General features: G+C 34.2%; 1 protein-coding gene across 1 annotated transcript; it reads left to right on the top strand.

The window, feature by feature from the left end:
• The first annotated feature begins 704 nt into the window (after positions 1–704).
• Positions 705–14,018, top strand: LOC129265870 (uncharacterized). Its single transcript, XM_064102377.1, has 6 exons — positions 705–985; positions 8,930–9,207; positions 9,524–9,708; positions 9,920–10,228; positions 10,851–10,968; positions 12,751–14,018. Exons 2-6 carry the CDS (start codon positions 8,968–8,970, stop codon positions 12,958–12,960), a joined length of 1,062 nt encoding a protein of 353 aa, XP_063958447.1. The 5' UTR covers positions 705–985; positions 8,930–8,967; the 3' UTR covers positions 12,961–14,018.
• The last annotated feature ends 97 nt before the right edge of the window (positions 14,019–14,115 follow it).

The raw sequence follows: 14,115 nt of genomic DNA on the forward strand, positions 1-14,115 counted from the left end.
CGGATTGATTCCAAACTGGTGTTGTTTCAATACTTCTCTGGTGTGGACATATATAGATTCCGGGCTGGTGTTAAATCAACACCGGAGTTTTTGCAGTGTATGAATAAAATCGACAATAATGGAACATGAATGGAAGAAGATGACGGGAAGGGGGAAAGAAACAATAAGAGAAAGGGAAAGAGGGGGATGAGTGGAAGATACGCCGAGGGGAGAGAGGGGAAAAGAGGGTTTCGTGTTTTTTAGGCTTTTCAGGGATTAATTGTGTCCAAATTAACCAAAATTTTATCAAAATTTACATGATTGTAACTAAAGTAGATTTTTTCGCTCACTTGCTATGCTTGCTCGTGAAATTGCAAATAGAAATTGACGGTAAGTAAATTGAAAAACAATTTAAAGAATAATTATTTTCCCTAACAAATCATATACAAAGCACAAAAAAATATATAGAAGAATCATGGCAACTCATAATAATTTAAGGATAGGCTTTTTTCTTAAGAAACAAAAGAACCCTTTTCGTTGGGCTCCCTATTACTTATTCCTTAAACTGTTGTTATGACGTTCATACATTTCTTACCGTTTGCACACCACTGAGGCCTCCATACACCATTCAACATAATGGGAGATACACCGACAATTCCCCAATCGATAATCTGATCTATGAATAAGAAGAGAGGTAGAATAAAGGAAAACTTTAAATAACAAATGGACTTATATTGATTAGAGTTCGTCCGCCCCTTCTTAGATTATCTTTTTTACAATCAATAATATTTTCTGGTGATTTCAAATATAATCACGTAGTTCGTAGACCCGATTCGCTTCTGGCAAGGTGCAGTTTGTTTGTTTTTTTATCAGATGAATCGCATTCAACCTTCTTTCAATTTGTATAATTTTTAGAGGAATTGAGGAAGATTTCACAGGAAGACGACAAGATGATTTGAACAGTTTTGATGAACAGTGAGATCGCGTCGGGCATATTTTATATTACGTGAGTACATTCAGTTTGCACCCCCTTGATAATGTTCGTAAAGAAGTATATTATTATGGATGACTTTCCAATATTTATTTTTGTGGGCGGGGGGGGGGTCAAATAATTCGAATCAAGCAAATTCAAGTCTTCCCTCTAGCTCTCATGTCCTATGTATTTAGAAATAGTAAATTATTTTCTCAACATTTTCCAAATGAACAAAATATTCCATTTGGATTCCCCGTAATACAGTGCGTCCCACAAAAAACTAAACCGAGATTTATCGATGATTTGTTATAACTAAATCACAAATACAAGAGACAAATGACCTACCATTGTAAAGCTTAGAATCTCCTCTTTCATCTGAAATTACTTAGATTATTTCTCATTCACGCATGAGTGAGCAAAAACAATTTGAAGAGGGGATACCAAAAAGTCATTTGGCGGGCTGTATCTGGGTTTCAAAACAAATTCACATTTTTAAAAAGTTCAATATCTGCTCTTTAATTTGATACCTCAATTACAGAAAATGGTCAAGAAATAACAAAGTTCTGGTTATTTGAAATAAGGCTTGAATTTCAATAATTTTATAAAATGAAGAGGTTTTACAAGCTAGCGTTCCAACTCACTCGACACTCCGTTTTGTTGACGATCAGCCATGATTAAGTCTTTTGTTAACCGTGCGATAGCTTCTGTGGGAAACCGGTTTTTGTGATTAAGGTATCAAATAAAAGAGCAGATATTGAACTTTTTAGGCATGTGATTTTCTTTATGAAATTCAGATCCCCGCCAGATGAGTTTTTGGTATCCTTTCTTCAAATTTTGATTTTGATTTTCTAGATAAAAAACAAAAAATGTCTACTATTGGTGTCATATATAGAAAACCGGGATCAAATTATGATTTATTTTTTGAATTTTACGATAGTGTTATTAACAAATTATGCACTGAACATAGAAAAATTTATATAACTGGTGATTTTAATATTGACTTATTCAAAGATGATGATACTGTTAACGAATTCCTCCGACTGAATTCTGTACTAGGTATATTCCCAATTATAAAAACTCCAACTCGTATTACACTAAACACAGCTACACTTATTGATAATATATTCACCAATGTTTTGGATTCATATTTTGACTCTGGCAGTCTATGTTCAGACATAAGTGATCATTTACCAATTTTTCTGATCTCCAAATGTTCTAGTGCTAATTCCCATCAACCTAATACAACTCGCTTTACTCGTAAATACTCAGATGATAATATAAGAAATTTTCAGTATGACCTTTACCAGGAAAAATGGAATAGTCTTTATAATATTACAAATGTTAATGATGCATACTCGTTTTTTATAACTCGTTTTATCCAATTGTTTGATAAAAACTTTCCTTTGCTCAAATCTAAACCTACCAAAAGGATGTTCAATAAACCATGGATATCAAAGTATTTATTCAGATGCATTAAAAAGAAAAATCGTTACTATAAAAAATTTCTCCAAAATAATTCATTAGATAATGAAAGGAAATACAAAAAATATAGAAATAAATTGAATACTATGTTAAAGCATGCAAAAAAGATATATTTTTCTAATAAATTAAAGCAATACAAAGACAATTCAAAACAGACCTGGTCAGTTATAAACTCACTATTAAACAAACCTAAAACGTCTTTACCTGAATTCTTTTTTAGTGGGAGTGAAAAGGTTTGTGACCCACAACACATAGCGACTGAATTTAATCAACATTTTATAAACTCCTCCAGACGGATAACCACATCTATAATTAATTCTCATAATGACACTTCTTATAAAGATTTTCTCATTGATCATATTGACAAATCCTTTTTCTTAAATCCTATAACAGAAAATGAGGTAATTCAAATATGTAATTCATTAAGTAGTAGCAATTCCACTGGATTTGATAATCTCAGTACTAATTTATTGAAAAAAATTATTTTCTATATTGTACAGCCATTGGTATTCATATTTAATCTTTCTCTCTCTACAGGATCGGTCCCTGATAAGTTGAAAATAGCTAAGATAACTACAGTATTTAAAAAAGAAGACCCTCATAAATTTGATAATTATAGGCCTATATCTATTCTACCGTCTATTTCTAAGTTGCTTGAAAAGTGTATTTATAATAGACTGTATTCATTTTGTTTAAACAATAAAATTCTCACAGATTCACAATACGGGTTTAGAAAAAATCACTCTACTGCACACGCTTTGATAGAATTACAAGATAAAGTTTTGACATCCATTCATACTAATAAATTTTGCATAGGAATTTTCATGGACCTTTCTAAAGCTTTTGACGTTGTCGATCACAAAATACTTCTTTTTAAATTAGAACACTATGGGGTTAGGGGCTTGCCACTTTCTTGGTTCAAAAGTTATCTTTCTGATAGATCCCAATATGTTGTTTTTAATAATAGCTCATCAGACTTTTCCAGTATCACCCATGGTGTACCGCAAGGTTCTATTCTCGGCCCGCTATTGTTTTTAATTTACATTAACGATCTCATATATTCCTCAAATAAATTTGAATATATTATGTATGCCGATGATACTACTTTAATATACAACCAACCTGATAATCTTAATATACAAAATGATATCAATGTTGAATTAGATAAAGTTACAAAATGGTTCAAATCAAACAGGTTGTTAATAAATCCTAGTAAAACTAATTATATTACTTTTTTCCATAGGCAGTCTTGCATTTCTAATTTACTTAATGATTTATTGCTTGAAATAGACAAAGTTCCAATTAAAAATGTAAATAGTGTTAATTTTCTAGGTGTTTATATAGACTATAATATGCAATGGGACACTCATGTTCAAAAAGTCACCCAAAAAGTATCTAAATGTGTTGGTATTCTATATAGGTTAAAAGACTCCCTTCCAACTTCTGCATTATTGCTATTATACAATTCTTTCATGTTGTCATATCTTAATTATTGTGTTGTTGTTTGGGGCAATTGCAGTCGCACGAAATTAGAAAAATTATTTAAATTGCAGAAAAAAGCCCTTCGTATATGTATGGGATGTCATTATCAAGCCCATTCTGCCCCACTCTTTCGGAAAATAAAGTCTCTTAATATTTATGATTTGTATTATTTTTCTATTGCATTAATTGGTTTCTTTTATTTCCAGAATAAACTACCTCTTAATATCCATAAAATGTTTACCCTTAATCACCGGATACATAATCACAATACTCGTTTTAAAGATTCATTTCACCTATGGCCAGTTAAAACAAATAACGTAATGAAATGTGTAAGACATAATTTCCCTGTAATTTGGAACTCCACCCCTAGAGATGTAATTGAAAGCAAGTCTGTTATAGGTCATTCAAAAAAAGATTGAAGCAGTTCCTATATCTTAAATATGTATAGTTATTTTTGTCTTGTAGATTGACACCTTTTTATTGTTTGTTTTTCTTGTTTATACATCATGTTTAATTCTTTATCTTATTGTTTCTCTATACCATGTCATGTTATTAATGTTTTGGGAACTGCGCTTACACAAGGCCACTTGGCTTTATTTATGCAGTTCCCCATTTCATTTTCATTTTTACTCTTGCTTGTAAATATATTGTTTCTCATACCTTGCTTTATAATTGTTTTTATCGAGAATGAAATAAATGCAAATTGAATTGAATTGAAAAAATTGTTTTTGCTCACTCATGCGTGAATGAGGAATAATCTAAGTAATATAAGATAAAAGAGGAGATTCTAAGCTTTACATTGATAGGTCATTTGTCTATTGTATTTATGATTATGTTATGATAAATCATCGCTAAATCTCGGTTTCATTTTTTGTGGGACGCACTGTATAAAATCTAATTTCACATCCGTCTGACGACTTGTCTGGTATTTTGCCATTCGTACAATAAACAATTGTCAGTGCCATGATAGGCAACCATGTAAATTACTATCTAATTAACCTACTATTACAGATGAATCACTCAAATAGCAAACGGCCATGAAAACAAATTAACTTCCTATATCAATAAAAGGAACAACCTATAAGCACTATTCACAAACAATTATGTTTGGACGATCCCATGGGGTAACTATTGTTGACGCAATGGGTACGAGAAAATTAAATGACATTTTCATTTATGCCAAACATTGTGAGTCCTTTAGAATCGTCGTGTCAAAATTAATGAAAATAATGGAGAATGTAAAGAGGTTGCAATTTAAAGAAATAACAGGGAAGATGATGGGGAGGATAGAAAAAGAAAAATTGAGGGAGAGTGTTTTTTTTTAGAGATATAAATATATGTAACGAGAGAAATGAGAGGGAGGGAGAGAGGGGTGGGAGAGAGAGGGGGATGGGGGAGGAGGAGAGACCATGAGGAGGGGATGGGAGTCAGAGACTGAGAAGAAAATCTGACATAAGCCTATTTTTATTAAGAGGGTAATAAAAGAGCATCATCATAAAAATGGGATGGTTTTACCATGCTCAAGAGATGAATTTCAGGAAATACTAGACCTCATCAAACAAACCATTATGCATATTGTAATATAGTTATTGTCACGATGTGTAACTTACGATAAATTTGGGACCAAAAATGGCGCCACATCACTCTTACAACAGCTTCTCACATCGATTGATGAACGAACCACAAAACACGAACAGCAAATAGAATGATGTGAACGGGTCTGCTCAGATAACTGATGTGGTATGTCAAAAATGTCATGCGTGTCACATCGGCTTTAGATGTCAAGTTGTTGAAGGCATTCCTACCATGCGTTCTAGTAATGAGAACTAGAATTAATTAACACAGTTCCTAGTTTATTGCCCTGTCATACCTATCCCATGAGGTGGAAATATAAAAAAATATAAAAAATACGAGTATGACTATCTGTAACTGGATAATATTTCTTTTCGCAAGTTCCGATAGTTTACTGATAATAATTACAATGAAACTAAAGAACTAAAAATCCAACTTCATAACCCGCAATGTGATTGTATTTTAGCTATCCCAAACTACCATATTAAATTCATCATTAGCCATCGTCGTCGTCATCATGCATCAGAATTTGATTATCATTATCAACAGCGACGGCAACATCGTCGTTGTCGTCACCATCATTATCTTCATCATCATACTCCCCTCGCTACTCCTCCTACGTTTATCTTCTTCTTCTTTTTTTTTTCTCTTTTGCTCCTTCTCCTCCTACTTCTTTTTTTTTCTTCTTCTTCTTCTCCTCCTCCTCCTTTTTTTCTTCTTCTTATTCACCAGCTTATTTCCGTTCTTCTTTTTCGTCTTCTTTTTTTCTTTTCCATTTTCCACCTCTTCTGTTCAATGCCACTATCGTCTCCATTATCACCATCACGATCAACTTATCCACCATCATCATTAACATCAACATCTTCATCATTATCATTGTCAAGTTCTTTGTCATCTTCTTCATCATCATCATCATTATTATTATTATCAATATCTTTATCAACCATCTTCATCATCATCGTCGTCGTCACCATCATCATCTTCACCATCGTCATCATCATCATCATTGTCATCATCATCTTCATCATCATCATCATCATCCTCATCATCCTCATTATCATCATCATCATCATCCGTTCCTCCTCCTTTCCCGCCATCGTCACTACAGTCATCCTTACTGTACATTATATAAATATTTTACTGCTACCTAGAACAGACTTATATAGAAGGAAGATGCTCATGATGAAGTCGTTATCATGGTATATCGGCTAGGCAATGAAGCTCTCTTCAGGCTACCGATGATAGTAGTAGTGACAATTATGATGAAACCAATAATTATCTCCCGCGTTTCAACTATGCCAGCGATTTCCTGCTCATACATGGTGCGTTAAAGACTCGATGGACAGGGGTGTCCGTAAATAGGCACAGTAATGGAAATCATATAATGATTTAATGTGTGGAGTCTGCTCAGGCAAAGAATGTTCTGGCACCATTTAAAGGACAAGTCCACCCCAACAGAAAGTTGTGTTGAATAAAAAGTGAAAAATCCAATAAGCATAACACTGAAAATTTCATCAAAATCGAATGAAAAATAAGAAAGTTATGACATTTTTAAATTTCGCTTTATTTCACAAAACAGTTAAATGCTCATTCTGGTCGGTATGCAAATGAGGGGACTGATGACGTCACCCACTCACTATTTCTGTAGTATTTTACTATATGAAATATTCTGATTTGCTCATGAATGTCCTGTGAAACAAAGTTTTCTCCTCACTGAACATGTGGAATGACCACTGTTTTAAAATGTTATGGTTCAATCAAATCGGTCCTTATTGTCAAATCTTTAAAAAAATGAAATATTGTATAATGCAAACAATAAAAAAATAAAAAAATAAATAGTGAGTGAGGGACATCATCGACTCTCTCATTTGCATATCACTGAGTTGTGCATATAACTGTTTTGTGAAAACTAAGCGAAACTTTAAAATATCATAACTTTATTATTTTACATCCGATTTCGATGAAATTATCAGCAATGTGCTTGTTTGATTTTTCTCTATTGATTCAAATCAAAAATTTTCTGGGATGGACTTGACCTTTAAAAAATGCAGCTTCTGGGTGCCTCCTGTAAATCAGGTGCACGGGTTGAATATACATATATAGGCCTTTAATGGCAAATTCACCATGATCACTTTAATCTTGAAGGGTCGCCTGTATCAGACGACTGGTATATCAATAAGTAAAGAAGTGAATAAAAGGATGTAAGAATGAATCATGAAAAAAAAAACAAGATCGAAAAAAGAGAAAGAGAGAGAGAGAGAGAAGGAGGAATGACGATGGGAATGAGTGGGAGATCTCGTCCTTTACTTCTACTATACTTTTACTTTATTTCTGGACAAAATGTAGATCTGGACAAGAAGCCATTTATAATAATTTTGCAAATTAATGTTACTTACAAGTAATGTTTGACAACATCAGAGAAAAAGAATAATCACAATTTTCCGTGCTATCATATGCATAAATTTTTAGGAACAAAACCTGCGAGAGAAAGTTTAATTAAAAGTGTCCGGACACCCCACCTCCATGCTAACATACCAATCTAGTATACTTCTATAGACCGACTACTTTTTATTTTAATGATACTACAAAGTACTGCTACTATAAAATTAACATTATCTCCACCAGCGTAATGACAAGTATCATAATCCCTCCAAGCTTGTATGCAATATGTCAATTTCCAAAAATGTTTTCAAATAATTATATAATCATCATTGAATCCCTATCCTCAGTGTGTGCAACGAAAACGATTTTGAAAAACATGTCTAGTTTGATATACAATAACACGAAGATATTATTCTCGATATTTTTTCTGTTCTGGTTTTATTTCCTCAGAAAACGAATCCTGGTATTAGCAATCGTTGATATAAACAGAATTAAAAGATTAATCAAGTATTTCCGATAGGGGATCAGACAAAATCTGCATGGATTATTGTGTCTCGGTTTTCCTTTTTAGTTGCTGAAATTACTCTTTTCTGTTTATTCAAACCCACAAGTTCATGTTTGGAAGTAATTGATTGGATATTTCATCAATACAAAAATCCAAGCTTTATGACCATCATGCTCGAATATCATGAGTGTATTAGTTCTCGGTGATGGATCAGTGACTGATCAGGGGAAATGGGTCTAGAAATCTATCAGGGGTGCGAAAAATAAGGAAAAAAGGGGGCTCCTCTACTACCTAAATATAAAAAAATAAGTATAATGGTGCTTATGTATTTCTCGGTGTTTTTGACAAAGGTAGACAAAAGGATCATGTTTGTGATAGCGAAGACGATTACAATGATGATGGTGACGACGGCGGCGACGACGATGATGATGTGAATTACGACTCCTGGTGGCGAAAGAAATTGAAATGTGAAGATTGCAAGCATAACACTCGATTATAATAACGACTATTTGCAAAGCGAAATGCTATATATAATCTAAACAATTTCTTCACAGACTTACATCCAGTCTTTTCCTCGAGAAACTCTCCAGCCATGGCGGCATCACAGTACGACAAGCTGCGGGAGAAAAACAAAAAGTACCCTAACATCGACAACCATTACAAATACAACCGATTGGTGATGGAGGATACGTGTGCAGCTTTGTATGGCATCATCCTGCAAGATATAAGGATGGGAAAAGCTGAACTCCTCAAGGAAGCCAAGTTCATCCAGGGACGTCTGTATGAGACACTCACCTACATCCTTGAGAGACAAGGAAAGACTCTAGACCAGGTATGGGATAGGTTGCCGTATTGGGGCGAGTATAATTAATATAAAGATAAAGAAATGCGGGCACTGCATAGAAACACAATAACCCATTTACCAAATGATTTTTTAAATTTATTTTTATTTATACCCATTTTCTTTTTATCATATGTTTCTCCTGTAGTGCTAGTCCTGTGATCAGGGTACTTGTGATGACAACTGGTTTAAAATATTAGAACCATCACCAATTCTAATCCAGTTCGGTTATATTGATATTTGAAATAATTTCGGTCAAATACTCAGTATTGAAACTGAATAACCTTTCTTCACATTTCTTGACCAGGTCATGATGGAGTTCGAACATTCGAAGATGAAGTACCTTCGAAGTCGTACCATCGTTCAACCTCGTATTGATATGGTGCTTGCCCAACAAGAACCACAGCAACAGCTCATAACAGCAATAATGATCAGAAAACGAACAGCGGGCTACGAACCTGATGTGCGCAGTGTTCGCTCGGACATGGCTAGGTATTCTTTTATTTTTATTTTTTTTGCGAAGTTTAAGGGGGAGATGGATGGGGTGCACCGTGAGAGCCCTTCAGATTCGTTCAATATGCTACACAATATGTCTTTGTTTTAATACATTTAGTTTCTTGATTTATGTTTGTTTCATTAGTGATAAACCTGTAATATGAGAGTTTTTAATTCAATAATTTGGTTAATTGAATTATTGAAACAGGTTAGCCTACCTCATCCTGGAGAAGGTCTTCCGCTTCGCCTTTTACATCTGGATCGGAACGCTGGAAGAGCTCCGGCACCAAGAGATGACACACAGCCTGACCACGCTATGCGAGGCCGAGGGCGAGATCAAGAACCATCTCGTCCTCCGTAAGCACACCCTGGTCATGCCGAGGATCGGTAAACCCATCCCGTCAACGTTCATGACGACGCTCTTGGTTAATAAGATCTCTCCTGATTTCTGCGTGCGGCTCTATAGGGTGGAACCGGAGTCCTCCATGTGGGATGATAGGGAGGATGACGTCACAAGGTGATTTTTTAGTTTTTTATTTGTTTGTTATAGGTGCTTGGATAAAAGACAAGTTTATGCAAGTGATACATCTTAGTGTTGGTTCCAACAAGACAGGTGATTCTCCGACAGAGAAAATAAAATGGATAACAATAGGCCTCCTTATATAGTATTCAATGATCACATGTCAATTGTTGCCATGGCAGGCAATGTCATTCTATATTCTAATCGTATACTTACCGGCAAAATAGCGCATTCCGATTCCAGTTGTTTAGTTGTACTATTATGCAATGTCTTGTTGTTCCCGGGAGGGAAACTAGTAGGAGAAATCAAGTCTACATGTATTGTCAGAAATAGATATTTCTGTGTCTAAAGAGTATACGGTATAATTTAGTTGGATATGCCTACTCGGTCTACTTAATTTGCAAATGTTACAGAAACATTTTATCGAATGGCGAGTATCACGATATTGCAATACCCTTACAGTACATGATCTTGTAAATATATTACAGTACTGTAATTGATTTTGATGCTATTCTTTAAAAAGATATTGATTTGATTTAGCCTACGCGTTGGTATGATGTAAAATCTTGTTTATCACAACATTTCTATTATTTTATGTTCCACATTCTTTCTTCAACAGGTTACATGATTTTTATAGCAGTAATTCTCAGCTCAATACAGGCTATGGTATGTGGGGTATTAGTGGTCAGATAAGTAACGTTAGGAACCAAGTCAAGAAAGTTCGTGACTATGTCGAGGTAAGATTGCAACTTCACTTAATTTACAAATAAATATCAAGGCACATCATGTACCCCTCATTTTATATTTATTAAGACAGAAAAAAATTGCTGGAAACATATTTATTTTAAGAAATTAAGGTAAAAACAATAATTAGATGGTTTTTTCAGCCGCCCCCTTGTGTATGCACCAAAATAGAGCAGCCTAAATAAGACTTTCTATTTCATAAAAGAAAAAGAAAAAACCCTTTATATTTCGCATTGCTAATAAATGGTAGTCACTGATGATTGACTGAAGCAAATTAATGTGAGTTCTCTCATAAAATATTGAGTTATCGACAAATATGTTTGCAAATGTTCTGCCACCAACAATTACGTTATGGGGTGTCTTGATAATAATAATGATAACAATAATAATTATAGCCAATTTTCATATAGCGCCTTTCCCAGAATGGCTCAAAGTGCTTTACAGCATATATATTATTACCACGGTCATTGGATTCATTTCAATCCCGCACGAAAAGTGCACAATTGTGTCTTAGCAACGAAACGCAAACATTTTCTGTTGAACCGTAATGGTATTGGGCTACTCTTGTTTTATGCATTCCCTTTAAAGAATACATGGGCCCGTTTTATAATGAGTTGCGACGAATGTAACTTAGCAGTCATGTTAACTAGCAAGGTAACAAGGCTCAGCAGCCAATTGCAATCAAGGTTTCCATGGTAGTTACATTAAAGGCATCTTTACCATTGTAAGTCTCGGTGAAATGGGCGCCGGTTCCCATCGAAGAAATAATTGATTTCCGGGGGGTGAAGGTGGAGAAAGGGGGTAGTAGGTGGGGAAATTATTTAGACAAAAGTTAGGAATATTTAGACGGAGGTGGGAGATGCCCATTATTCTATGAAAAACAAACAAACCCCAATTGTTTAAACATCTTGTATCATGCGAAGTAATTCACACCCCTTCTTCTTCTTCTACTTAAGTTTAAGTGATAATTTTAAACTAAATAAGAAGCGTAGTAATATTTTCAATAATAATTTTGGTGATTTAATGTTAGGGTTGCTTAAAACTAACGGTTTTCGAGCACAGCGTTTCAATAATTATATTAAGAAAGTACGTGCCTTCATTTGGCTACTAAAATCAAATTACTGCAAGTCAATGCATTTGATCAATAAAATACGCATTATGATAAAAGAGCCAGACGATGCCATAGACATTTATTGACATTAATGGGGCGCATTCGATATTTGCAATGGTTTCATTAATCATTATTCTTCGATAGATTAGACATTAAGAGGCCAGGTTATATGTTGAATATGATATCGTGACTGTTACTGTTATTTTCATTATTATTATTATCATTGTTATTATCATTATTATCATGATTATACTTATTGGTAGTTTAATATTATTATCATTATCATCGTTATCAGTAATAGTAGGCATATTCAAGTAGTAGTGTAGTAGTAGTATAGTAGTAGTAGTAGTAGTAACAGTAGTAGTAGTAGTAGTAACAGTAGTAGTAGTAGTAACAGTAGTAGTAGTAACAGTAGTAGTAGTAGTAGTAGTAGTAACATTAGTAGTAGTAGTAGAAGTAGTAGTAGTAGTAGTGGTAGTAGTAGTAGAAGAAGTAGTAGTAGTAGTAGTAGTAGTAGTAGTAGTAGTAGTAGTAGTAGTAGTAGTAGTAGTAGTAGTAGTAGTAGTAGTAGTCCCCTCCTTCCCTCGGATCGATATTGCTTTGCATTCAAAGCACCAATTTATTTAATTTTGTTTTAATTACCCCCTTCCCCCTCTCTTACAAGGCAAATCTCTTCGACCGTGCTCGAGCGATGCTGATGATGGCTCGAGTGATGTTCACCGATCTCCTGGTCGTGAAGAACCTTGAGAAAGACGACGCAGAGGAGACAGACTACCTCAAACATCTCCTGGATGAACTCAAAGTCGAAATTCAGCAGGAATTGGAGAAAAGAGAAGGATTGTCGACATCGGAATCGGACGAGAGTGATGATTGAAGACATTGACGATTTCGATCATGATCATGAAGAATACTGAAGAGTCACAATGGACATTATATAACAAAGAGGGGCAGGCGTTTGGGTATGTGTGTGAAAGATAGTGAGAGAGATAAGAAGAAGGATTTAAGATAAGGTGAAAAACTATGTAGACAGACAGAGGGAAGAAGATTTATATGGCGCTTGTTTATATTATTAATGCCATATTTTGTACAATCAATAAAGTCAGAATAAACAGTAGATGGAATTTTCTTTCAAGTAGAAATAGGTAAAGAGGGGCAGAGTGAGAGAGTGAGAGAAAAAAAAGTGAGACGAGAACATGGGGAAGAGAGAGAGGGGGGGGGGGGAGAGAGAGAGAGAGAAAGAGAGGGGGAAATGGGGGAGGGGATCAGAGGTAGGGAAAGAAGATGGATAGATGGGATTAAAACTGAATATGGTAAGAGAATAGGGAAGTGAGATGTTATTGTCGTTGAGTATTGTTGACATTAATATTGTTTATATATTTTGTATTATTGAATAAACTGCAAGTGCAATATTCTTGCAAAAAATAGTACGAGATGTTAAATGTCAACGACTCTTCCTTCATAAAATAGGTATTCATTTCGTAAGTAACGAGATTCATTGGCAGTTGCACTTGGACTCGACCAATTTTTACCGAGTTTCATTCATTCATTCATTCACTTGTATGTTTATTCATCACTTATTTATCTATCTATATAGCCTATTCAGTGCAAACTGCTTTACAAATCTTAAAGTCATCCAACTATGCTAACTTTATCATTGACGTAATAACTATGGAAGTCTGGATTGTGATTGGCTGCTGAGCCCTGTTACCATGGCAGTTTTCATGATATAAAAAATGCCATAGATGTAGCTCTTCATTAAAAGGGAACAAGTTGTTAGAATAAAACTTTTTTGAATGAAACTCACTGAAAGATCTTGCACATGTATTGTTCGTCATTTATGTTTATTAATAAATACAAATTAATAAAAATCAAATGCAAAAAATAAGAAACGAAATGATTCATTTAAACATTAAATTCAAATTATACTCTCAGATCTAACTCTGCCAGAAGTCTAAATATTTCATTCGTATCAGTATTTTACGAAAAAACTAAGATATTCCATCATTTCAAATTACAAATTACCATATAA

The sequence above is a fragment of the Lytechinus pictus genome, chromosome 7, assembly GCF_037042905.1.
Source record: "Lytechinus pictus isolate F3 Inbred chromosome 7, Lp3.0, whole genome shotgun sequence".
NCBI lineage: Eukaryota > Metazoa > Echinodermata > Echinoidea > Temnopleuroida > Toxopneustidae > Lytechinus > Lytechinus pictus.